Source organism: Sus scrofa, chromosome 6 (assembly GCF_054392235.1).
Source record: "Sus scrofa isolate SSC_HxYL_T2T_F1_AM1 chromosome 6, Sscrofa_HxYL_maternal_Yorkshire_Landrace_v2.0, whole genome shotgun sequence".
Taxonomy (NCBI): Eukaryota; Metazoa; Chordata; class Mammalia; order Artiodactyla; family Suidae; genus Sus; species Sus scrofa.
This window is the reverse complement of record NC_139388.1, coordinates 86,510,974-86,537,518: the sequence shown is the minus strand read 5'-3', so window position 1 is coordinate 86,537,518 and position 26,545 is coordinate 86,510,974. Positions and strand designations below refer to the sequence as shown.

The 26,545-nt window shown below is 48.5% G+C and overlaps 1 protein-coding gene across 32 annotated transcripts in view; it reads left to right on the top strand.

Annotated features, from left to right (window-relative positions):
* STPG1 (sperm tail PG-rich repeat containing 1) overlaps positions 1-26,545 on the top strand; it is a 58,971-nt gene that overhangs the window by 26,048 nt on the left and 6,378 nt on the right. For 3 of the 32 annotated variants that reach the window (XM_021095548.2, XM_084963346.1, XM_084963347.1), the window contains exons 4-8: positions 4,412-4,513; positions 9,775-9,945; positions 13,879-13,938; positions 15,655-15,763; positions 20,473-20,638. In XM_021095548.2, the coding sequence (XP_020951207.2) occupies positions 4,412-4,513; positions 9,775-9,945; positions 13,879-13,938; positions 15,655-15,763; positions 20,473-20,638 (608 nt within the window). Of the gene's footprint in view, positions 1-4,411; positions 4,582-9,774; positions 12,229-13,878; positions 13,939-14,809; positions 14,950-14,989; positions 15,226-15,654; positions 15,764-16,232; positions 18,648-20,472; positions 20,639-26,545 lie in introns of those variants that run through there. The other 29 variants (XM_084963357.1, XM_084963356.1, XM_084963358.1 and 26 more) reach the window with 18 other exon arrangements.

Sequence of the window (26,545 nt, the reverse complement as noted above, 5' to 3'; positions counted from 1 at the left end):
GAAGGAGGAAGAGCATCTTACAGGGGGCACATCTCAGAGTGGGAGACGGTTTGAACCAAAGGGCTTCAGGGACCCTGAGCTTAGCAGATGGGCCCGTCTGTGACAGCCTCTCATGCTGAGGCTCGTCAGTGGTGCAGGTAAAGGGAAATTGCTACTTGAAGCCACTGTCAGCTTGGCTCCTTTCCCCGCATTTGTTGTGGAGGCCCGGAGTGCAGTTGAAAACCGTGGATCTTGACACCCCCGCTTTGCAGGTTCACAGAGGCGGGGACTGAGGCCCAGTGAGGGGACTCGCCACTTTGGCCACAGCAGCCTGAGAAAAGGCTTTCTGGCCTTTGGTGAAGTCAATAGGGTAGACGAATGCCTTGTCCCGAGACCCTAAGACCAGAGGCATTTGTGAAAGGGAATTGTTCTCTTAGGAATCCCGAGCTCCCAGGTGGGTTTGCCAGGGGGGTAACCACAGGACAGGGCTCTGTTTCCACCCCAAAGCTGTGCTTTTTCTGTTATATACCTCTAGGCCTTCAGCAGACTCCTAGGTTTTGTTCTCCTTGGCATTCCTGAGAACTCTGGCCAGTCACCCCCTAAAATAGACCAAAGCAGGGTGGAACAGCTCTGAAAGTTCCAAAGGCAGCTCCAGAGTGGGCTTTAGGCAGTGATCCAGCAGAGAGCATATTTTCCAACCTGGAAATGGTTGGACAAACCTGAATCTATTCGTTGGGCAGTCTCTGAAATCAGGACTGGGAGACCCTTGCTGGGCAAGGCTAGACTGGCTCCCATAACCAATGAGCTGTCTGGGTGAGGAGGTAAACGCCCTACTCCCGATTCCCCCTCCTCCTCTTTACCTCTTGAAACTTATTCCAAGGTCAAGTAGATGTTGGTCTGTGTCTACCCTTGGCACCTGCAGAGGCTGCCCATCTGGGACTTTAATCCCCCGAAAGTGCTCTCAAAATGCCTTTCAACCAAATGCTGCCCAGATGTGTGTCGGGTGTGGGGCAGGGAGCACACCAGCCAGTCATCTCTTGCTCAGTCCCTCCTGTAGGTCTTAACCTCCCGGGGAAAGTCCTGGCTTCACAGATACTGTGGTGGCAACTCAAAGACTGGTGATAATGACGCCGGTGGGACATTGATTCATTTAATCTGCACGCTGTGGGGCAGGCACAGGGGACAACAGGTGCCCCGGCCCAGAGCTCTCCATAGACACTCAACAGCCGAACTCCCTCCCCGCACCCACTTAGTTTCGTTTGTTTATTTTTTTTTTTGCCTCCTGAGGTGATCTCAGCTCAGGAGCCAAAGGGTGGCTGAGATCACCCCAATTCCAACTTGGATTCTTGCCCTGGGATATGTGGAGAGGCCTGAACTCATCAACGTCGCATAGTATCAGTCACCTGGACCATTATCCCAGAGCTGAAAGTTTGGGTTTTTATTGCGCTCCCTGGAGCCATCCGCCACCTCTAGGGTTTGCAGGAGAAAGCTTGAATTCACTGCAGCTGGACCTTTCCCGGTGGCTTAGAAACCCACATGATGTCCAGCGTAGGTGGTGGTGTGCTGGTAAAATCGCTCTTCCCCCCGCCAAGAAAGGTCCTGGTTTCTAGCACTTGCCAGTCTCTGTGGTGTGAGGATCCTCGTTCTGGTCCGTTTCAAGCCTCTGCCAGCAGCATTTCTGAATACTTAACAGCCACCCTCCTGTGCTCCTACTGGCCAGCCCCTAGCTCTCCGCTGCCCCGAAGGCCCTTCTTGGACATGTACTAAGAGTAAACAGGCAGCACGCCTTCCCTCCAGGCTAAGAGGTGACAGTTCTCTTCCTGTGTGTCCTGACGCAAACCAGTTTGCAATGCGGCAGAATTAAAATGTGATTAAGGTCCAGTAGGGTTGCCAGATTTAGCAAATGAAAAGGCAGGATTCCTAGTTAATTCAGAATTTCAGAGAAATAACAAACTATTTTAGTATAACGTACACTAAAATAGCTTTCTGTTGTTTCTCTGAAATTCAGATTTAACTGGACAGGGCGGGATGGGAAGCCTCTCAGGTCTTGTGTTTTATCTGGCAAGCCTAGGCTCCTCAGACATGTGTAAGTGCCCAGAAAATTCTGGTGAGCTGATGCTGGTGTTGGGAGTGTGGCAGCACACTAGGGGTCAGAGATGCACTAGCCTGTTTACGCTGTAAACCCGGAAAAAATCACAGATACATTTTCTGTTCAGCTTTCTCTTGCTTTAGGGACTCCGGAAGCTCAAAGGCATTTAGTGCTACATCTTTGATTTACACATGAGGAAAGAGGTCTAAAGAGGCGACTTGTTCAAGGTTACTTAGTCAGCAGCAGAGTTCCTATTTGTGTACATTTATTTATTTTTTAATTACAGTTGATTTACAATGTTGTGCCAATTTCCACTGTCAGCAAAGTGACTCAGGCATATATATATATATATATATATACAGTCCTTTTCTTAATTTTATCTTCCAACACGGTCTATCCCAAGAGATTGGATGTCGTTCCCTAGGCTAAACAGCAGGACCTCATTGCTTATCCACTCTAAGTGTAATAGTTTGCGTCTACTAACCCCAAACTCCCTGTCCATCCCACTCCCCCACCCCCTTGGCAACCACAAGTCTGTTCTCTATGTCTGTGAGTCTGTTTTGTAGATAGGTTCATTTGATGTGAGAATTCCTGATTCAAAACTTAGCAGGATTGTCTTTCCTTTCATCCTACACTCATCGGAGAGTTATTTGGGTTCGTGGTCGAGAGTAGCCTCTGTCCTCAGACTGCCTGGGTTCAAATTCTGGCCCTGATAGTACACTATATCAATATAACAATATATAACAATACTGGCTGCATGACCCTGGTCCTTATCCTTTTAGGCCCTGTCTTCTCCTTATCTTTACAGTGGGGATTAGCTTTGTTAGTGAGTGTCAAGGACTCAGAACAGTGCCTGGCAACAGTAACCATCAGCAAACACACCGGCCCTACAGACAGAACCCCTGGAACCTTTTTCACACTCCTCTTCCTTCGGCCCCTCCAATCAGCACCCACAGGTCCAGGCTTTTCTGGCTGTGCTGTGTCTCCCGCACCTGCTACACCCTCCCTGGAAGTCTGCTCTGCCACCTCCCCCCGCCCCCCGCCCCATCCACCAGGGATCATAGTCACCGTCAAGGCAGGAATCGGCTCTTGGCTCCCAGGTCCCCACCTGCTGCAGAGCAAAGCAAAGGATTCACTGAATTTAGCATTCAGCCCAGAAGGACCTCTTAACAGCCCTGATGAGCACATGCCTTCTGTTAAACCATAGTCACACACAGCTAGGGCCAGACCGGAGTGTCCTTGGAGACCCTGATGGTACCATAAGCTCTCCTTCTGCTCTGAGGAAGGCAGTAGGGACAGCAGAGACAGGAGGGGCCTTGGTGGCAGACGTTGGCGGCAGCGAGCTCTGGAGTCAGGCTGCCTGGGTTTAAATCTGCACTGCACCATGCACTAGCTATGGTCCCCACATCTCTGGGTCTCACTTTCCTTAAAATGGACCTGAAAATACCCCCAGAGGCTTGTGTACAGCATTACATGGGACTGCAGTGGGACCCTGGGCGAATTCATCGCAGTGCCTCAACGTCCCCATCTGTAAAATGGGAGCATCCCTTCCTCACTGGGGGACTAACTGAGACAATCTTTGAAAAGCTCCTGGCACCCAGGAAACTCTCCAGATACTAGAACATCCTTCTCATTTCATGCTATTTGCCTGGCCAACTTCTGTCAACATTCACGTCCCCCTGGTAACGCGTCTGGGAAGTGAGAGGCCAACCCAATGGACTGTGACAGCAGAAACGACCTTAGACATGGCGCTTCTGTCTGTGCCTCTCTAACCGACCAGCCTCCCTTAGCCCTTGAGCCCCACGAGCCCGCCTCTTTCTGTCTGCGGAGTAAGAAATGGTCTTGTTTGGGATGAAGGCTGTTTTTGTTTCATTTTGCTTCATAAACAGAAACACTCCCTGATTTCTCTTCTGAAAGGCTGAGGAGGAAGCTGAGTCAGGTGGGGTGTGGTGAACGTGAAATCGGTCACCCTCCCCTGGCCGTGGGCTCGGCACACCCAGTCCACACACGCTGACCTGCACATCCACCTCGCACAGGTCCCATTCCCCGCTCCCTCCTCTGATGGGACGCCGAACCGAGCGCTCTTCCGGAATGCAGTTGGGCATCGAGGAAAGAGCAAGGGGTCTCGGGGGTCCCAGGGCCGGGTTGGAATTCCAGCTGGTTCAGTGAGGTGGTGACTAGGCAGGTCTGGGAATGGTGGGGCCGGGCTGTCATCCGTGTAGTGGCATCCACGCCTGTCCCGGAGGGTTACACCAAGGCTTAGTGTCAATGGATGTAAAGCTGGCAGAAAAGCCCCGTGGAATTGAAAGTATCCTGATGACACTGCGTTCTCTTCCCTTTCAGGACGACATCCCTGGCCCTGGGTTCTACGACGTCATTCACCAGTCCCCTGTGTTCGACAGTGTGTCCTTGTCTAAGAAAGGGACGGGCACGTTTCCCTCTATGGTGAGAACCCCTTCTCGGAGCGAGGGCATTATCTGCGGGATGCTTTCCTTCCTTCGTTGCACAAGCAGGTATTGGCCCTCCGGCCCCTTCTCTCCAAAGGCCTGTGGTTCTATTTAGGAGAGTAACCACCTCCTTAGCGTTCATGCAGGGAAACTGGAGCCCATGCCTTTCAGTAATTTTTTTCCACTGCTACACATTACCAGAGTGGGGAGCGAAGCTAGAAGAACATTCAAAATCCAATTTTGTCTTTAGGGAGCAGACCAGCAAATATCTTCCTGAGTGTTTCAGGCAAACCAGCAAAAAGTTATTATTATACATCTTGCCCTAATAGGATTTTTTACAAGGCTTAGTCTATGTGGGTTATTCATATTATTCAGAAATCGGATGCGACCAGAAAGAATGCAGGCGGCAGGCCGGGAATTTGGTGACATTCCTCTCTTCTTCATTTCTCTTCTTCGTAAGATGGGGGACTTTATCTTTGTGGAAGGCTCAAACCACCAAATAGCTAAACGAAGTGCTGATGTCTCTGACCAGATCTGGGCAAGGATAGTCTGATTGATTGATTGATTGATTGATCTTTTTAAGGCCACACCCGTGGCACATGGAACTTCCCAGGCTAGGGGTCAAATTAGAGCCGTAGCCACCAGCCTACACCCCAGCCACAGCAATGCCAGATCCGAGCCTTGTCTGCAACCTACACTACAGTTCACACCACAGCTCATGGCAACACTGGATCCTTACCCCACTGAGCGAGGCCAGGGCTTGCACCTGTGTCCTCATGGATTCTAGTCAGATTCGTTTCAGCTGAGCCATGACGGGAACTGGGCAAGGATACTCTTTATTTGAACATTTCTCAGTTGGCAAGAAAAATAGATATGACAAGGAGAAAGGGTCAAAGCAGGTAGTGAGAGTAGCTGAGGTAGGAAAGTGAAAAAGAAAGCAAACCCACACTCCAGCATCAACAAGACACCTATGCCGTCTGTCCCTTTAAAAGTTATAATAATCTCTTGCAAAAAATGTATTATGATACCTGACATTGGAATTGATTTAAAAAAAAAAAAACAAAAAACCACACAACACAAAGAGACCATTTAAGACACACTGAATGCAGCCACTTATTGGAATTCAAACTTGGCAGAATTGAGGACCCAGGGAGCAAACTAACTCTGGAGTTAACTCTTCTTTAGCAAAGACGTTGAGGCTGCACATGCCCCCAGTGAGTTCACAGAACAGCCAAGCCTCTGCCTCTTTCTTCTGCCCCAAACCCTGCAAGCAAAGAGACTCCAGAGCAACCGGGCAAAAGATGTGCCGTCTCACGATGGCCTGGCGCTGGAGACAAGACTTAAACCTAATCCCGACTCAGCTGTGGGTTCTTGATGTGACCTCAAGCACGTCACCCTCAGTGTCCCAATTGCCTCATAGAGCAGAGACGCCCCGGAGGCGCTGGGCAAGTTAACGTTGCAGGGAGTGAAATTCTCTTTGAAACTGCAGAGCATCGTAAACACGTTAGATGTTGTGATTGTTACCGCCTGAGTCACAAACAATACTTCCTGCAACACCTCGAGTTTTCTCCCTGAGAATGTCTTTGCCAAATGGTGGCACAGCCCATTCCTGCCTGGTGCCAAAGAAGGCACTGAATCAGAGCACACCATCAATTTCCCTGCTGGGCTTTACGGGCAGTAACTTTCCAGATGACGCAGCCCGGTCGTCTGGAGGAGAAGGGGCCCCAGGGAAGATCTGCACAGGACAGGATCTCATCAGACCTTTCAGGTCTTTAAAAAACTCAGACCCAACCCCAGAGAAGTCAGATGCAGAGCTGTTCAGGCTTCCTCTCCCGGCTGTGATGGATATGAGGGTTTGTATTTACATGGATAAACACACAAGTGCCTGCATCCTTGGGCAGGGCCCTTAAGTGGTTGGAGGAGCTCTGTCAGGACCTCCCCACATCTTGCCTAGTTCCTTTCCGAACTGGACACGAATTTCATTCCTCCGCCCCTTCTTTTGGTGACTGTCATGTTCAGTGCCTCCTGGTTCCAGATTCCAAGACTCTGAAGGGATTAAAAGTAGCCCTCCTAAAAAAAAAAAAAAAGTTCCCATCGTGGCTCAGTGGGTTAAGAACCCGACATAGTGTCCATGAGGATGCAGTTTTGATCCCTGCCCTCGCTCAGTGGGTTAAGGATCTGGCATTGCAGCAAGCTGCACTGTAGGTTGCAGATGTGGCTCAGATCCCATGTTGCTATGCTGTGGTTAGGCCTGAAGATGCAGCTCCGATTCCATCCCTCGCCTGGGAACTTCTATGTGCCTCCATAAAAAGCAAACAAATGAAAAGACAGAAAAAGAAAGAAAAAAGAAATAGAAGCGGTCCTGCTCGTGGAGTTCCCTGGCGGCCTAGCGATTAAGGATTCGGTCTTATCACTTCTGTGGCATGGGCTTGATCCCTGGCCTGAGAATGTCCATGGCCAGGAAAAAAAAAAAAAAAAAAACGAAAAAACGCAGTCCTTGTCAGAGAAAGGTCTGCCTTATTGACACTGGTATGGTAGAAGGAGTGTGACGCTGGGGTGAGGCCGACCAAAACCCTCTGTGGGTCAATACGTTTTAGAAACTTCCTGATGACTCTTGGAACAATTGCACCCAACCTTTTGAGAGGACCTGTCATCAAAGTCCACATAATCTACTGTATTCCAAAGCTTTGCTCCAGAATTATTCACAGGGCCGACTAGGAAGTCAAACGAGGCAAGCTGGGGAGACTTCCACAGCCTTTCTGTATTTGCCCAGGGGCAGCAGTGACTTTGGAAGAACTGGTATGTGCTGGAGGGGGGCTCATAAGTGCCAGCATGAGGCCAGATTGGGGACCGTAGGCCTGACAATGAAAAGAAAATCAAGGGAGGGTTGGGGAGCAAGTGTCACTTGAGCTGTTCTCGGGCGCTAAATCCATTATGACATTTTATGAAACTTTGCTTCGAACAGGCATCTTTCGGAACAACCGTTCCCAAAGGGTATGTTGGTAGATATTCTAAGCCAAAAAGATCCTATGATGGAGGAAGGTTGAAAAGGGCTGTTTAAACCAAGTTAGGTCTCTTTACTGTGGCTCTTCTCAGAGCATTTACTACCCCCATGAGTGCTAGGAATCTCTGAAATGGGATCATGTCGTGAGACTTCTCAAATTTATTTGACCCTGGAGCTCTCTCCTTACTGCTGCTATGACCAATAGGATCTTATCTTATAGAGCTGGGATGCCAAGGAACACACTTTGGGAAAGAGTGCTTTAAGAAAACACACTTGCTGGAGTTCCTGTTGTGGCTCCACAGTAACAAACCGGCCTAGTATCCATAAGGTGCAGGTTCGATCCCTGGCCTCGCCCAGTGGGTTAAGGATCCGGCGTTGCCCCAAGCTGCAGCTTAGTTCGCAGATGTGGCTCAGATCCCTTGTTGCTGTGGCTGTGGTGTAGGCCGGCCACTGCAGCTCCAATTCATCTCCTAGCCAGGGAACTTTCATATGCTGCAGGTGCAGTCCTAAAAAGACAAAAAAGAACAAAAGAAAAACATACTTGTCTATACCGCTGGGTGACCCAAGACAGACACACTGCAAAAGGTAGCACCAAGGAAGGTCTGATCTCAACACGCTTCTTCTGTGGGAGTTAAGAGGAAAGAGCAGAGGGTGCGCCTCCACCCCTGGGCACAGGAGATTTCGAGTGGTGATTCTTCCTGAATTAAAACCTCCCACAGGCATTTATCAGCTGCTCACCTCGTGGAGACAGACCGTCTGGGTGAGGATGTTGGTTCCACCACTTCACTAGCTGAGGAGGTTCAGTTTCCTCATCTGCAAAGTGGGGGTAAAATCATAACAGCGTCTACACAGGGTTGTCATTGGGATTCAGTGCAAAGCCCCCGAAAAGTATGCAGCTAACTATTGCCCCAAGTGCAAAGGCAAAGTGACTCCCAGGCTGGGGTGACCTTACTTCTGAGAACATCCGTGCATCCTTCCACGTGGGAGGAGGCAGATCTGGGACTTGAACCCAGGTTAGACTCGGCACAACTAAGACTGGACAAGAACGCTCCTGCTTCTGATGGCGCATCCGCCCACTAATCAGTGGCGCCTGAACCAGGTGGTGAGAGTTACCGCCACCAAGTACAGCGTGAGGTCAGGTGGGGCCCTGAGGCCTTCAAACAGCCTCCCCCACCTTCTGTGCTTGGGGAGTCGCTGACCCCTATCCAGCAGAGGTGACCCAGGCAACGTTCTCAAGCTTTTAACCATGAAATAACAAAACAAATTTTTTGTTTTATCAGGCTTCAATACTTGCCATACTACCCCAGGGAAAAGTGATGTTATCGCCGAGTTTTTATGGCTTTTGTCCCTTTTCATTTGGCAAACATTGATTCTTTTTTTTTTTTTAACCGAAAATAGTTTATCATAGCTTCCTGGAAGGGGTAGGATTTGTTCTGTTGAAACACCAAAAATATCGTAGGGTTTTATGAAATCAGTGATTACGTGGGGGGAGAGGAGGCGTGGGTGGACAGGCGTGGTTCCTCATGGGACCTTGGACCTTGGAGGCCTTAGAAACAAATCGGTTATTTAGGAAGTTCTGATTATTTAACCTCAGAAACGAGAAGTGAGGTTTGACTCAAAGGAAAGCCAAGGTAGGAAGAAGAAAGACTACAACCTCCCATTGTACAAATCACCCAGCAGCTGATGAGTCAAGCGGCCTGCATCAGGATTGGGTGAAAATGCATTTATGGCAAAAATTACTTTTGCCAAATCCCAAACATAAGATGAATAATTTGAGTTAGTTTACAGAAGTAAACACAGGCCTGAACTTGCATTTTCCAAGAGCAAATAAATCCTCAAAGCCCAAGGTAATTTTGTCATTGTTCCCTGCCAGAGTTTCACCTTTCATAAAGTGCTTTTAGGAGTTTCCGTTGTGGCTCAGCACAAATTAATCTGACTAATATCCATGAGGACGCAGGTTCGAGCCCTGGCCTTGCTCTGTGTGTTAAGGATCTGGCGTTGCTGTGAGCTGTGGTGTAGACTGCAAACATGGCTCAGGTCCTGTGTTGCTGTGGCTGTGGCGTAGGCCAGCGGCTATAGCTCCAATTCAACCCCTAGCCTGGGAACCTCCATGTGCTGCAGAGGCAGCCCTAAAAAGATTAAAAAAAAAAAAAAAAAAAAAAAAAAGAGTAAATGCCAGGCACCATCTCTTTGACATCTGTCCTTCAGAGCCATAAGATAAGTGGTGATGTGGATTCTTTGGCTTTTCCTCACAGCGGGCCCGGTTGGATACCATCATTTCTAAACACCCTGCAGCTAATGCATACACAATCCCATCACATTTTGTTTCGAAGAAAGACTTCAGTAATTCCTGTTCCAGCATGTTCCAGCTGCCAAGCTTCAGGAAAGTTCTCAAACTTGAAACTCCCGCACCAAACCATTACAATGTAAGAACACCGCACCTGCTTTCTAAATATATACTGAGTGAATCGTTTACTGAAATGGAAGAAGGGAAGAGGGAAGCTTAGGGAAATGGTGTTTAGTGCACCTGGTAGTTGGTTGGCCTTTGTTGACCATCCAATGGTGTCACGAGTCTGTGCAACACTCTCATAGGAACTTGCAGAACCCAGAGGGAAAACCGTGGGCAACACGGGGGAGAGCATGGAGCAGCGGGAAGACCACCGCCCCGGAAAATACTTACCGTCATGACTCCTCTCACATAACCTTTCGGGGCGACAGTTTTCTCATCTGTAACAATGAGTATATTATTTGCCACCTTGTTCGCAGACACTATTCATTTCCTTTTTAGATTCTTATAGGGAAAGTGAACTTCTATCTTTACATATCAGACAATTGGTATTTCTTTCCTTTTTTTTTTTTTGACTTTTTGCCTTTTCTAGGGCTGTTCCCGTGGCATATGGAGGTTCCCAGGCTAGGGGTCGAATCAGAGTGTAGCCGCCGGCCTACACCACAGCCACAGTCACAGCAACTCAGGATCCAAGCGGAGTCTGCGACCTACGCCACAGCTCACGGCAATGCCGGATCCTTAACCCACTGAGCGAGGCCAGGGATTGAACCTGCAACCTCATGGTTCCTAGTTGGATTCATTTCCACTGCGCCACAACAGGAACTCCGGAAAATTGTTTTTTGTTTTTTTTTTTTAAACAGCTCTTTGCCAATTCCCATCACTCTGTAGTCACTGAGGCAGAAGGTATGGTTCATAGTTAAGATATGAACTCAGGTTCAATCTCCACTCTACCATTTTCAAACTGTGTGGCTTTGGGCAGGTCTCTTCACTTTTCAGGACTTGGTTGGTTAATCTGTAAAGTGGGGTTTTATGCCTACATGTCTGCATGGGATTAATGCAAATACGAAATGAGGTAGTCTTTGCTGAGTGCTCATGTAGCACAATACCTGGTGCACAAGGACGCCACAGTGGATGGAAATCAGTAGAACTGTCTTTGAGGAAGTCACGCTATCTCTTGGGTTTCAGTTGTAAGATGGAATTGATTATACTTGCCCTACAGGCTTATTACATGAAGCAAATGAGACTACAAATGTGAAAGCACTCTGAAATAACTGAGACATAAATTGACATAAGGTATTGATATTTTTATGCCATCCTTTCAAAATATTTTGGTCTTAGAATACTTAATTTAATTTTATTTTATTTTCTTATTTTACGGCCACACCTGTAGCATATGGTAGTTGCCAGGCTAGGGTCAAATCCAAGCTGCAGCTGCCAGCCTACACCACAGCCACAGCTACGCAGGATCCGAACTGAGCCTGTAACCTACACCACAGCTCACGGCAATGCTGGATCCTTAACCCAATGAACAAGGCCAGGGATGCAACCTGCATCCTCATGAATACTAGTCAGGTTCTTAACCCACTGAGCCACAGTGGGAACTCCCCAGAATACTTCATTTTAAATTGCCTTTTTCTTTTACAATATTTATAAATAATATTTATTTTCCTGACTATAAAGATCTTGCCCACCTTCTATGATGGATCCAATCATTTATAATATGCTCGAAGTATATGAGTGCCTGCTAGGCCAGCATTGTCCAAAGGAAATATAATGGGAGCCACATAGGTCATTTAAGTTTTCCCAGCAGCCACATTTAAGAGTAAGAAGGAACAAGTGAAATTAGTTTGGATAATATATTCTGTTTAACCCAGTATATTCAAGATATTTCAATATCTAATCAATATAAAAATTATCGATGAGATGTTTTGCATTTTCTCCCTCATCCTAAGTCTTTAAGATCCCATGTACATTTTATACTCACAGCACGTCTTAGTATGTACCCCCACATTTCCAGTGCTCCGTAGTTACACGTGGCCGGTGGCTACTGTGTGGAATAGTGTAGCTCTGGATAGTCTTTTCCTGGGCTGATCCGAGCCTGAAAATAATAATGATGAAGCACTTTTCATGGTCTATGTGCTGTATTAAATATGTGTTCACTTATTTAATACTTGCAAGAGCCCAGGAAGTGGATTATCTTATTCTCAATTTACAGAAAAGGAAACTGAGGCACAGAGAGGGGAAGGGACTCACTCAAAGTGACCCAGCTTGAAGGGACCATTTGCACATCAGTGAGCACAGCTGGGTCCTGAGGTCTAAAGCTGGGGAGGGATTGGAATCCCCACGTTCCGGCGCTGCTGGGCTTCCCTGCGTAAGTCTTGTGGCTGCTCTGAGCCAGACCAGCGATATACCTTAGATTCCAGTGGGGAACTCAAGATGAGAACTAGTCGACAAACGAAATAATTCCACACTGTGCTTTGAGGGGTAGCCCAAGAAAAAGAATATGCGAGGGTGGGGTGTGGGGGAGTGGGCAATACCATGTACTTTTTTTTTTTTTTTTTGGCCACACATGTGACATATGGAAGTTCCTGGAGCAGGGCTCAGATCTGCTCCATGGTAGCCTCCCAAGCCATTGCAGTGACAATGCCAGACCCGGTGGATCCTTAGCCTACTGTGCTACAAGAGAACTCCCAATACTATGTACTTTAGACTGGGGGGCCAGAGAAGTTCTGAGGCTGGGACCCAAGGATTGAATGAAGAAAGCCAGAGTTGGGGAAATAACATGTGCAAAGGTCCTGGGGCATCAAACAGCTTAGCTGGCGGGGAATACAAGAAGGTGGCCGAGTGGCATGAGGAGGAGGGGTGGGGACGAGGAGAGTCTGGACAGATAGGCAGGGGCTAGTGCATGCAGAGCCGTAAAGACCTTGGAAGGGAGTTCAAATTTTGTTTTCTGGGTGCTGGGAAGCCCTGGAGGAGAACAGGAGGTATTGAGTAATGTCATCTCACATACTTTTTAAAAAAGCTCCCTCCAGCTGCTGTGTGGAGAATGGACTACAGTGTGGGTTAGGAGTGGATTTTGGAAAACCAGTTAGGAGACTGATATGCTAACGGAGTCGAGGCCTGGCCCAAGAAAGTGATAATGAATGTGCAGGGCCATCGTGCCTTTGCCATTCCTGAGGGAGAGCCAGGTTCCTTGGGAGATAAACACAAGGCCAACTGCCTGCAGGTGAGCATCCTCCTGGTGGAAGCTGAAGGATGTTGTACTTAGTGCTTTGTGCTTCTGCCTCCCCAACCTGCTGCTCCTTCATTCAGCTTCCTATCTCCAAGGCCCAGCTCAGGTCCTGGTATGCAGTAAGCATGCAATAAATGTTTAGGACTTCAAGGAATGACTTTCTTTGTTAATCCAAAACTGAACATCTCTCAAGTCGGTACTCTGTCCTTCCGCCAACAGATCAGTTTTACATGTTTCTTGTTCATTAATGTTTTAATGTGGCCCTGAACAACACATGCTCATCATAAGATATATATAAGCATCATAGAAAGCCACAGACCAGAAAGTGGAAGGCCTTTATCATCCTGCTCCACAAAGCAAACCACCATCAAAATCCAGGTGAAGAGTTCCTGCTGTGGTGCAGTGGGTTAAGGTTCTGGCATTGTCTCTGTGGGGGGCCTGGGTTCGATCCCTGGTCTGGGAATTTCCATGTGCTACAGGTGCAGCTGAAAAAGAAAAAAAAAATCAAAAAACTAAAACCCCCCACAAAAACCAGGGACAAATGTGCTCACGCTCTCTTTCTCCCCTGGTCCTTCTCTCGGTTTGGGGATTAGGCTGTCCACGGTAGACGTGCATTTTCAACTTAATGATAGCTGGGTTTTTTTTTCTCCCCCCATGGCAGTACAATAAATCTGCTTCATTCCTTTTTTTTTTTTAACCTGCCAGTGGAGCTGACTATTTTCTTAGTCTAGTGGTGAAATCCTCCAGCGACACACACTCAGTGTATACAAAAACGCCCCCTTTTTCAGTTGCTTTTCTGTCTGGGTGAGGAATAAAGCTGAAGTAGTGTTTTGTCTACAGGAAGCTTTTTTCAGACCTGGAGAACAATGGTGGAGTCAGCTGGCAAGGAGCAGAAATGCGGTAATCCTGTTAGCTGCACGGTGCTTTGAGGCCGTCAGGTCTTGCTCTGGCTGTGCCTCTCCTGATCCCCCACCTCTCTGTTGGAAGCCTTCCCCTTGGTTCCGTGTTCTTACTTCCTCTCCGGCATCCTGGCTCCTCTCCCCGTGTCCAGCAATTAGCCTGTTCCATTTGATCTTTTCGTTTGCCCTCTCCACATGCAGTCTGGCCACTAGGACCCTGGGAAAAGCTAAATTTCGCTGCCTTTGTCAACACAAAATCAAAATGCCATCTGCATGTCTCAAGAAGCATTTCTTTGGACAAAGGCATATCACAGAAAATCAGATCATCCTGGCCCCAGCAAATAGTTCCCCTCATTCAGTAAACACTCCCAGCCATTGCAGGCACAGTTTTTATTGCACCTTTTATTTAATGAAGGTAGGAGACTGACTGCAAATTGGCATTTAAAATATTTATGATTTGTGTGTAACATAAGAATGATCTCAGGGTTATTTTTTTTCCTCCAAAATTATTGTTAGAGTTCTGAACACATGAGCCACTCTTGAATGTTTGTATATCGCCTGGGTCAACCAAAAGTCTTAATTTCTGGTCAGTCCAGAAAAGTCAAGACAAGACAGTCCTTATAAATCTGAGCATAAACTTTTTTTTTTTTTTTTTTGTGGTCTTTTTAGGGCTGCAACCCGCGGCATATGGAAGTAATCAGAGCTACAGTTGCTGGCTTATGCCACAGCGACAGCAACGCAGGATCCAAGCTGTGTCTGCGACCTACACCACAGCTCACGGCAACTTAGGATCCTTAACCCACTGAGCAAGGCCAGGAATTGAACTCGCATCCTCATGGACACTAGTCAGGTTCATTCCCACTGGGCCGCAGTGGGAACTCTTGATCATCATCATCTTAAATTACATGATTTCTTTGTATGTCCTAAATCCTGCACGTATAGAAGGATTATCTGAGCAGTGAGGAATCAGGGTGGGGATAGGTAGGTCTAAGTGTTCTGAAAAGAATAAAAATTGTAGAAAAAATAATGGAAATCTTTTGCCTGTGTTGCAGGTACAAGTTAAAGAAGAAAAACAGGAGTTCCCGTCATGGAGAAGTGGAAATGAATCCCACTAGGAACCATGGGGCTGCGGGTTCAATCCCTGGCCTTGCTCTGTGGTTTAAGGTTTTGGCATTGCCGTGAGCTGTAGTGTAGGTTGCACACGGGGCTTGAATCTGGCGTTGCTGTGGCTGTGGTGTAGGCCGGCGGCTACAGCTCCAATTGGACCCCTAGCCTGGGAACCTCCATATGCTGCGGGAAGTGGCCCTAGAAAAGGCAAAAAGACAAAATCAAACAAACACCCCCCCCCAAAAAAAAAAAAAACACTCTGCATCAAGTAGAACAGATATTTCCTGATCCATTTTACAGATGAGAAAACTCGAAATCAGAGAAAGTAGACCGTGTGAGCAGGATCCCCACCCCTGGGCTCGGGGAGCAAGCTTGAAAGCCGGGTCTGCAGGCTGGCTCTGTGTTGTGTTGGGTCCCTGGACACTTGCTGGTGATGACAAAGCCGTCGTCCACTCCAGCTGGGGTGTGACCTTTTCTGCTTGCGTCCTTTCATTTTCTGAGGACAGGTTTAGATCTGATTTTTCACCCCAGTGTGCCACTTGTCCAGGCACGACGACAGGGACACGGAAAGGGAAGGCCCTGAGCTCACCGTGCTTATTCTCTCCCCCAGACTTCTGTCTCTTGCTGCAAGCAGACAAACAACGTCTGTGCCCGAGCCGGGTTCATGTCCAAAACCCAGAGAGGACTTTTCATGATTACGGAAACAGGACCTGCCCCAGGTAAGCCCTGGCCTTGACTAAGGGTCATGGACCAGATCCGATCTGCAGGGCACCGGAAGAAGCTAGGCTTTGAGAGCAGAGGGAGTGCAGGCCGTCACTGTACAAAGAGGGGAAGCCTGGCTCCCCATTCAGGGGAAGAACGACGGCTTTGGAAACAGACCCCAAGGCAGCCTGACACTTTGGCCTTCCTTTCAGACCAGGCACACCTGCCCTGGGCCGCCAGATGGGGGTGAGGGGGTGGGGGTGGCTTCTCACATCAGAAGTATGCACATGTGCACACCCCGAGGGGCCACCACGGGCATTGGGGGGGGAGGGAGGGGGAGCCGGAGGCTGGGGACACATGTTAGATCTGGGTCCTCGGATGCTGGGCTGCCATATTCCTTCTCTCCCGCGTCTAGAGGCAACTTCGCCATCTATCATCAAACGATGGCAAATAGCTCTGTTTACTGAGCACCTACTCTGTGATAAGTTTTTTCAGGCAGCCCTCACACACCCATCTTCACGGGCCATACTCTTAGGCCTGTGTTTGAGGTGAGGAAGTGGAGGCCCAGAGAGTTGAAGTGACTTGCTCAGCGCCACACAGCTAATAAACAGCAGGCCTGACCCCAGAGGTGTCTGAGGAACCTCTTACTCCTGTCATCCCAGTGTGACTTCTGAAGCCACCAGGATGTATGAACACACAAGGGCTTGCCTGCGAATGTTCTTCCTGCCGGACTGGGAAAATATATTGCACCCGTCGTGGGCCCTCAGACCTCCACCCCACATCGGCCTTAGTGAAAAATTTCCAGAAAAATTTGGTGGTGCAGCAGGCCACACTCCAGGAACATTGCTTAGAAGAGACCTCCCCAAATGGGAAGGGACCTTTCCAAGGGAACTTGGGGCCCCAGAGCCCAGGGGAGGAGCTGGAAAGTCTTGCCTCTGCAATCACGCTTCTTGGAGGAGGCGTGGATAAAATTGCAGCTCCTGTGAGATTTCAGCAAATCCAGATTAAAGTTGAGAAGATCAGTCTGAAGCTGAAGAACAAAACCAGCTCTAATTAGGAGGCTGTCTCCGGCTAAAGCTCCCTGCCTTGCATCACCATGGGCGAAACCCCACCTGGTTTGTTTATACAGGAGAACAAAGCCGGCATCCCTGGGGTTTGGCCAGAGGTCCCAGCAGTGAGTCCCAGGATGTGGCAGCCACTCCCTCCGGGAGGGTCCTGAGGGCCCCTTGACCCCTCGTAATGGAGCAGGAGGGGGAGAGGTGGCCACCAGCATCTGTTAAACTCCTACTGTGTGCCAGGAGCTTTTCACTCATCGAATACTCTCAAAACCCCATGGAGCTTTGTCTGGCACATATGTGCTCAGAGAGCATGTGTTGTTGTTGCTGCTGCTGCTGTTATTATTATTATTATTATATCCCCACTTTACAAGCAAAAATGATTTTTAGAAAGCAAGTGCCAAGCCCAGGATTTGAATCCAGGTGCCCTAGACCTAGCCTGCTACCTTGAAGAACCTCCCTCCATCCCCCACACCTGCCAGAGCCTGGAGAATCTGCCCACTAGAGAAATCCTCTGCTTTGAGCCCTTGGAAAAATGCTGCTCCCGCTGTGGGAAAAGCCAGGTGTGGAGCGTGACTGGCTTCCCTACCATGTCCCAGGTGCTCTGGGTGCCCGGCCACAGGGGCTGAGGCCCAGTCTGGTCTGCCCTCAATTCTGAGCAAATGCCACCTGCACACACGGGCTGGTTGGGTCTTTTAAAGTTTGTCTGTGCCAGGCACAAGGCCAGCCACTGCTCCAATGTCCTCCTCTCTCTTTATTTCTCCTTAAACAAACGTCAGTGGAACATGGGGAAATGCCTATGTTAAAGTGTCACTTGAAAAATGTGACATGGAGTTCTTATCGTGGCTCAGTGGTGAATGAACCCAACTGGCATCCATGAGGACACCGGTTCAATTCCTGGCCTCGCTCAATGGGTTAAGGATCCGGCGTTGCCGTGAGCTGTGGCTGTGGTACAGGCTGGAGGCTACAGCTCTGATTCGATCCCTCGCCTGGGAACCTCCATATGCCACCGCCAGTGTGGCCCTCAGAGACAAAAAGAAAAAGAAAAAAGAAAGAAAAATGTGACAGAATTGAGCCCAACACCATGAGACAGTGTCCAGAGAAGCGGAGTGTTCACCCTGCTTCTCTGCACCACGGGAGCATGAGTGCCTTTCCCTCTTGCTTCTGTTTTTTAGCATTTTATAATCAAGCACTGCCTTAAAATTTTTGGTAGAGGAAATACTAAGAAAAACTAAATACATGTACATGTAAAAGGAACAGATAATTTGAGAGGTATATATCAGTATTATAAATGCTACTAACTGAACTTTTTTGTTTTTAACTTAAGTGTATATTTTCATGTTGTTAAAAATCTTCCTAGATGGAGTTTCCTTATGGCACTGCGGGGTAAAGATCCAGCGTGTCACTGCAGCAGTTCGGGTCAATTCCTGGCCTGGAAATGTCCACATATCGTGGATGCAGGGGAAAAAAATCCTCTTAGAACGCCTTTTTTAATAGTTGCATGGTATTGCATGTCTGATGGTCTCATCAGTTAAGGAACAAAAGCCTTCTTGTTGGAGATTTAGGTTGTTTTAAGCTGATCACTCATATAAATAGAGTGGCAGCAAACATCCTTATAGCTCATAACTTGTGTACAATCAAGATGATTTCCTTATGTAAATTGCCTAACATGAAATTGCGAAGTCAAAATGCATGTAAAATATTTAAGGTTTTTGATACTTGTGACCAAACAGCCCTTCAGCAGAGGTAATTTATCCTCCTGCTTCTTTGAAGACTCTACTTTCCCTCACCTTTGCCCTCGCTGAATATTAATTACCATTTAAATATAGTCTTGCTAGTATGTCCCATATTGTCATTCTCAGTGCTTTCATAATGGAAAAGTCAGTTTTATTTAAAACACAGTCAACTTTACAAGATTTAGAAAATTTGAAAGATCTTACCCACCCGTAGTGCCATCACTGATATAGTTTTTCCCACTTTTCTGGGTTCTGACCTATTTTGATTCACATCTACCCATTTGTTCATTGATGCTGTCATATATACAGTGTAGATCTTTTTTTTTTTTTTTTTTTTTGTCTTTTTGCCATTTCTTGGGCCACTCCCACGGCATATGGAGGTTCCCAGGCTAGGGGTCTAATCGGAGCTGTAGCCTCCGGCCTATGCCACAGCAACGTGGGATCCAAGCCGCGTCTGCGGCCTACACCACAAACCACGGCAACACCGGATCCTCAACCCACTGAGCAAGGCCAGGGATCGAACCCGAAACCTCGTGGTTCCTAGTTGGATTCGTTAACCACTGAGCCACGACGGGAACTCCTAGATTTTAAGCTTTATTTTTTTCCCTCACTTTTATTTTCAAAAACATTGCTATGTGGCTTTATGGCCTTTGTATTTACCTTCCTCAGACTGGGCTGTTTTCCCATAACTGCCCCCTTGACTTGGACTTTTAGACTCATGATCATTCCTCACACTGTAGCTACTGCTGTTGTGTATATCTTCAGGCTTCAAGCTTTTTCATTATGTTGAATAGTTTTCCTAATTTCTTTTTCTTTATTCCTTTTTTTTTTTTTTTTTTTTTTTTTTTTTTCTTTTTGGCCATGCCTGCAGCATGCAGAAATTCCCAGGACCTGAGCCACAGCAGAGATGTGCCGGATCCTTAACCATTAGGCCCCCAGGGAACTCCTAATTTTACTAATTCTTGAGTAAATTAGGAAGCCAGGGTCAAAACGTGCAGGCATCTTGAAGGCCTTTGTCTGTACTGTCACTTTACACTCCAAAACACCTGCCTCCGTTTACTGGGCCACTGACTACTTAGGGGTGATACTGTGCCTTCTTTACCCTGACTCAGATCATTCTCTTCTTCCTTAAAGCTTTGCACACAGTCCAATTAATTTTATTCTGATATAGTTTCTTGAGACAAGGCATAGTGGGAAAGCATGGACCTTGGAGGCAGGTGAGCCTGGGACCGCATTGTAGGTGCTCAATAAATACTTTGGTTTTTTTTTTTTTTTTGGTCTTTCATCCTTTTAGGACCCACACCAACGGCATGTGGAGGTTCCCAGGCTAGGCATCTAATCAGAGCTCTTGCCGCCAGCTACGCCAGGGCCACAGCAATGCCAGATCTGGGCAGCATTTGTGACCTACACCACAGCTCACGGCAATGCCGGATCCTTAACCCACTGAGCAAGGCCAGGAATTGAACCCACAACCTCATGGTTCCTAGTCGGATTCGTTAACCACTTCTCCACGACGGAAACGCCTATAAATACTTGTTAACGGCATAATAGTTATGGCATCACTGCATGCCAGAACTAAAACATTCTGCTACTGCCATAGCTTCCCAGTCATTGGAAGAATCATTATCTTTAGTTTATAGGGGAGGAAGCTGGGCTTGGGTGGACGAATGTCTCTTGGCCAATTATTGAATACGTCTGCGTCTTGGTTTTCCCACCTTGCTGGGCTGCTGTGAGGATTAGATGAGCTCAGCGTGTGTTGCATGGACACGTTCTCTGAAAGGTGAGTGCGGTTGTCAGTTATTCCTGGTGACCCCCTCCGTTTCCTGGAGTGATTCTGCCTTATAGTCATTCAGTGCATTCTTAGGCACATGGTACTGCTTTTTTCTTTATTTGAGAAAAGTCCTTTATTCTGTTTTAAAATGTTTTTCCACTCAGGGCATTATAACGTCAACGAATCCCTTGTGAAGCAGTCGCCAAAGATATTGATGTCTTGTTTTAAATCAAAAACGGGGCGTGGATTAAAACTCACGTCGACAGGCCCAGGACCCGGTTATTACAACCCGAATGATCACACCAAAGTTCCAAAAAAGACTCTTATCCCGTGAGTCCTGATCATTCTGATCTTCCTTCTGAAAGGTCTTTCTGGGGAAGGGCTCCAGCACGGGAAGGAAAGGAAGGGTGTCACCACTTGGCAGACACAGGCTGAGTTGCTCTCCTGGGGCCCTTGCTGACAACTGGCAGGTGTGTAATAAATTCTTGGGGGGGGAGTTCCCATGGTGGCTCAGTGGAAATGAATCTGACTAGTATCCCTGAGGATGCAGGTTCAATCCCTGGCCTTGATCAGTGGGTTAAGGATCCCGTGTTGCCGAGGGCTGTGGTATAGGTCACAGACAAGGCTCGGATCCCATGTTGCTGTGGTTATGGCTAGGCCAGCGGCTACAGCTCCCATTTGACCCCTAGCCTGGGAACCTCCATATGCCACCGGTGTGGCCCTAAGAAAAGACAAAAAAAAAAAAAAAAAATTCTTGTTTTTTTTTTTTGTTTGTTTGTTTGTTTTTGCTTTTTAGGGCTGCTTATGTGGCATATGGAAGTTCCTAGGCTAGGGGTTGTATCAGAGCTGTAGCTGCCAGCCTATATCACAGCCACAGCAACACAGTATCCGAGTCGCGTCTGTGACCTACATCACAGCTCATGGCAATGCCAGATCCCTAACCCACTGAGCAAGGCCAGGGATCAAACCCTCATCCTCATGGTACTAGTCAGACTGGTTACCACTGAGCCACAATGGGAACTCCCAATAAATCCTTGCTGAATACTTAATCTTTATTGAGCAACTACTATGTGCCAGGAGTGGGACATATTATTCAACGATCATAACGCTATTGCAGGAATGATTACTTCATAGAGGAGGAAGATAGGCTTTCATGAGGCTGTGAGGTTTGCTTGAGTCCACACAGCTGTCCTCAGGTGCTACTGGGGATCAGGCACAGGACTGGCTGGTCTCCTGATGTTCCCTGTGATGCTGTACCCCCTGGTGCTGACATTATTTCTGTAACATAAAATCCACTGGGGAGGCAGCATATACAGAAGCAGTGAGGCTCGCACAATTTTGTACTGATAGGTTAAAAACCTAGACTTTGGTCAGACCTGCTAGATTTTACCTTCAGCTTCTGCTGTTTTCATGCTGTGTGACCATCAGCACTATATTAACCCCTCTGTGCCTCCATGCCCTCACACGTAAAGGGGGATGAGTGCATTTGGAAGTTGCATTAAAATATATATATATATATATATATATATATATATTTGACATAGTATCAGTGGTGACTTTAGCACACATTTTAAAAGACAGGGATTCGTGTTACCATTTTTAATATCCTGTATATTTAATGTCACTTTCACCTCAGAAACTCAAAAACTCACAGGGCTTAATAGTCCTCAAATGGGTCTAGAACTTCTAGAAGTAAGTGCCATCAAGGTCAGTTGTCCTGTGACTTTCTAAGACCTCACTCCAGGCAGGATTGGCTATTGGGAGGGCTGACCAGCAGGATGGGGCTGAGGGTATGGCCAGCTGGGCCCCCTTCAGAGAGGCTGGGCAGCTGGCTGGGCCTGCAGCCACAGTGGGTCAGAAGGCTGGGCAGCCCAGGGAGGCTGGTGACACTGGGTCCCCTCTGACCATCAGCCCTGGGCAAGGAGAGCGGAGTCAGGGGGAGGAACAAGACTTGAGTCCAACTCAAGACCCAGAGAAAGGGTGACCTCAGAAGGAGCCCACCAGCTAAGTCCCTTCTGCCCTTCCGACTTGGCTTCTGCTTGTTAGCCCTTCACAGGCTGCAGGGTGGGGGTGGGAAAGTCGGGAACGGGCTCTCTTCAAACATTAGGTGTTTCCTGCCTTGGAGTTGGCCTGCAGCCTCTCCCCTACACTGCCCCCGAGGGAGTGGGTGGAGGCAGGCTCCCCGTGGAATCACAGCTCTGTTTCTGGCAGACACCTCTCCTCCCTGAGCCTCTGTTTCCACATTATTAAGTGCCAATAAGGACCTTATCTCACAGAGATTCTGTGAGGATCAGATGAGAAATTGTTGGAAAATAGCCATCGCTCTTCTTGTTCTATGTCTTCGAGATGATACATGAGGATATAGGATACAGCTGTTCCGTCGCTTCTAAAGGGAAGCGGTTCGAGCAGAGTGGGCAGCACTTGGTGTTTCACTGCCTTCCCCAGGGCCTTGGCCTTTGGCCTTTGTTCAGGTTTGGACCAGCAGTTTGACACATTCGCCTTTCGTGGCATTCGCATCTGTCAGTCCACAGGCCCTGAAGGTTTCCAGTTCTGTGCCGAAGGCCCAGGTGAATAGAGCACCGGACGCATCTTTAGTCAGGCTCATCTGGGACCAACTCCCGAGCAAGGCAGAGGACCGTGCAACAAAATGCTGGTTCGAATGGGCCCCTAGCTTGCGTGGCCACACACAAGGGCTCTTTCCAGCCAGTCAGTGCAGTAGTGCTGGCATGTCTGGGGGCCTCTAGGGCACATGGCTCTCTGTGATGCTTCATGAATGATGGATCCTTGGTTAATAAACCGAGGAAACACACTGCATGCAGTTCCTCTGCCCCTGGGAGCATCGCAGTGTGTATGAACTTATTAAAGGCTCTGAGAAGACCTGCAGTAAAGGGACCTGTGAAACTGAGTGTCTCTTTAACTTGGGTTCACCCTGGTGAGTGGATGGCACCCCGGCTTCGATGGCAGGACACTTGTGTGGACTGGCTCTGTGGTCAGAAGCTGCTTTCAGCACTTCCCTGGGTCTTTGTTTCTCCATGTGTGAGGCGGAGAAGTCTTTCCACTTCAGACACTCTGTGACCCCCAGCTTTGCTCACCATGTCGCTCAGGAGAGCATACAGGGGGTAGGGTGGGGGTGGGAGAGGCTGGACCCACAGAAGTCCAAAAGATATATTACTGAGTTGACATGGAAAGGAAGAAGTGAACTCTGTAATTTCATTGAAAAGCAAAAAGATAAAACTGAAGTGTGCTGCTGGTTATGCTAAAATAGCAGCCTTTTGTATGTGGAATGATGGAGAAAGGGATGTAACATAAAGAAAGACAAGCCAAAGATGGTCATATTGAAAGCGCATCTAAACTCCGGTCTCTCAAAGTCAAGTCCTGTTTCCTTTCCTGTGACCCTGGAGGGAGGACAGGGCCAGGGCACCCGAGGGCCTGTCTTGGGGTCATCGGGCTCTGGAGAAGGTCTGTGCTGTTTCTGTCCCATCATCTCCAGGCCCCTGGGCTTCGTGGGGCAGTGGTGGAGAATCAGAACTGTCACCGTGCTTCCTTTTTGGAAGCATAGGCAGCCCAGGTTTCCCATGCATGCAGCAGGATTGTGGGCCCCTCCCCTTATCTCTCTTGGTTTGAAGTGCATGGCTCCCTGTTCTTGGGTGGGGTTCCAGTTTTCAAAAATGACATTTTGGCCCTGCTTTCTTTAAGATGCAGGAAGAACCAGGGGAGATGTTAACTCTCTCTGGAGCTGCTGGTCCCATGTCACCAACCTCTGCTGACCTCCTGAGCTGGGAATGGGCCATAGAGGCTGTGTGGCTCTATGGCCCAGGCAGGAAGTCAGGCCACTGGAACTCCTGCCTACCAGTCTCACCAGCCCTGGGCAGGGGAGATGGTAGTGGTGGTAGGGGGTCACTTTCTTCTCCAGGAATTCAAATTCATCCTCGGAGAATTGGGGCAAGAACACTTTACGATGGGCTTGCATGAAGAAAATAAGGTAACCCACACAACTCACCAGGTTTGGCGGACGGTATGCTTTTGATCTGTGTAAGCTGTGTCTTTATGGAAGTGTGTGAGCGAGTCCTCCACACTCACCTGATGTTTCGGGAGTGGCAGGTGCTGTGCTCAGGGCTGGAAAGGTGTCACAAAGTGCCTCTTTGCTATGGCCACGTTGCTGACTCAAAAGCTGAGATGATTTACCAGCTTCTGGGGGGGGGCTCTTTAGAGGAGGGGTGTCAGCCCAGGTTTCACTTCTTTAGGTCTCCAGTCTGTCGCAGGGGTGGATGACTCAGGGGATCAGGGTGAGTCAGGGTAAGGGCTTTTGGAGATCAAAATAGTTCCTCCTAGGCGCTGCCTTCCAATGCACGCTAGCAAGGAGGTGAAACACCCATTGACATCTTTCTAACCCTTGATCTGCTTCCTGGAGTTTTTAAGCCACTGGGTTTGCACAGACACGCTGTCCTGTCACGGCCAGAGTTGAAGAATCAAGCCCCGTTGGCCCCGCTCCAATTTGGGTAATTATGTCGGACCCACCTAAAGTTCCCCAGGGATTTTCAATTAGATATGGGATGCTTCTTCCCAAGCGGCTGTAATCTGTCACCCGCTACCCTGTTAAACAGATACTGCATTCCACCCCAGAGGCAATCAGCTGCCCTTTAATGATGAGAAAAAATTGCCCCTTTATCCCTCCCAACCCTGGGAATCCTTGAGGCAGAGTGAATCTGTGCTTGGGAGTGTCCCGAGGGTCTCAGATGCCCTCCCCAAGTGACCTGCTGAGAGCTCAGAGATGTCTATTATTCTTGGGCGATTTGCAAACAGCTCACGTTGGAAGCTGCAAACACACTTAATCCAGTTGCGGCCAACTCAGAGCCTTTGATAGATGTTTTCTTTCCACAGGGCAGGACCAGGTTGGCTTTTATAACTGGGTGATGAGGCTCATAAAAACCCCTGTCACAATGCACTGTGGCTGCCCTGGCCTTTGTGATTTGCCCAGGCTCACTGTGACCCGGAAGGACTAGCCCTGCACCATGATAAAACTGTCAGGTGCGGTTCAGCTGCCTGCTTGCTTCAACCCCTCTGCTTTTCTCTGTAGTTAGGCAAATGTCTCAGGAATAGGGACCAGGGCCTCAGAAATGGATAAGACGCCAGCCCCTCCCTTAAGTAGCTAAGCAGGTAAAAAGGACAGAAAATCCAGTGTTTTGTGCAGAGACATGGAGAATGGCCACAGTGTATTGAGGGGCCAGTTATGCTGTACTCAGGGCTTTCCTGGACATTATCTAGTGTCTTCTTCCAGCTCTCCCACAGGGCAGGCTTGTTACATCGAGTTTACAGATGACTGCAGACTCACTGAAGTGGTGGAGCAGGGTGGAATCCAGGTCCATTTGACTCCAAAACCCACGCTCCTCTACGGGGCCACAGCAGGGAGATGGGGCAGGGAAAGGGCAGTGGCTGGAGAAGTTTCCCTGGAGACGGTGAGAAGGAAGAGGGAGTTCGCAGGGAAAGGAGGTGCTCCCGGCAGGAGGAACAGCATGGCAGGAGTGTGGAGTTGCCGGATGGCGCCAGTGCTGGGCGTTTCTGGGAGGTGACCCGGGTGAGCGGCCTGGAGGTCAGGGCTGCATTCAGAGGTCGTTGGTAGAAGCTTTCCTTTGGCCCCTCATCAGGGTCTGTAAGGGGGGATGATCAGGAACCCACGCTGACAGCCCGGAGTTCGTGGGGGGCTGGAGGGTTGCAGGCGTGGGTTCACAAGGGCTCAGCCTTGTGCCCTGATTCCTGCCATGATTTACTACTTGTCCCTTGTCCATGTTTTTGCCCCCGCTGTTTCCTCAGAGAGAAATATCCCCTTCTCCACCTTTGCTACCTGAAGAATTCCTGCTTACCTTTCAGGGCAAATGTTACCTCTTCTAGGGTAGATGTCTGGATTCACCCAGCTGGAGTCAGTCTTCGTGACCTCTGGCCTAACGTTTCTTTTTTCTTTTTCTTTTTGTCTTTTTAGGGCTGCACCTGCGGCATATGGAGGTTTCCAGGCTAGAGGTCTAATCAGAGCTGTGGCTGCCAGCCTACACCACAACCACAGCAACACAGGATCCTTAACCCACTGAGCAAGGCCAGGGATCGAACCTGCATCCTCGTGGATATTAGTCAGGTTCGTTATCACTGCGCCATGATGGAAACTCCTTCATTTTTGGTTTTTTTCAAATGATACTTGAGTAAAACACTTGTTAATCTTCACAGCAATCCCTGGGTGGCAGGTAT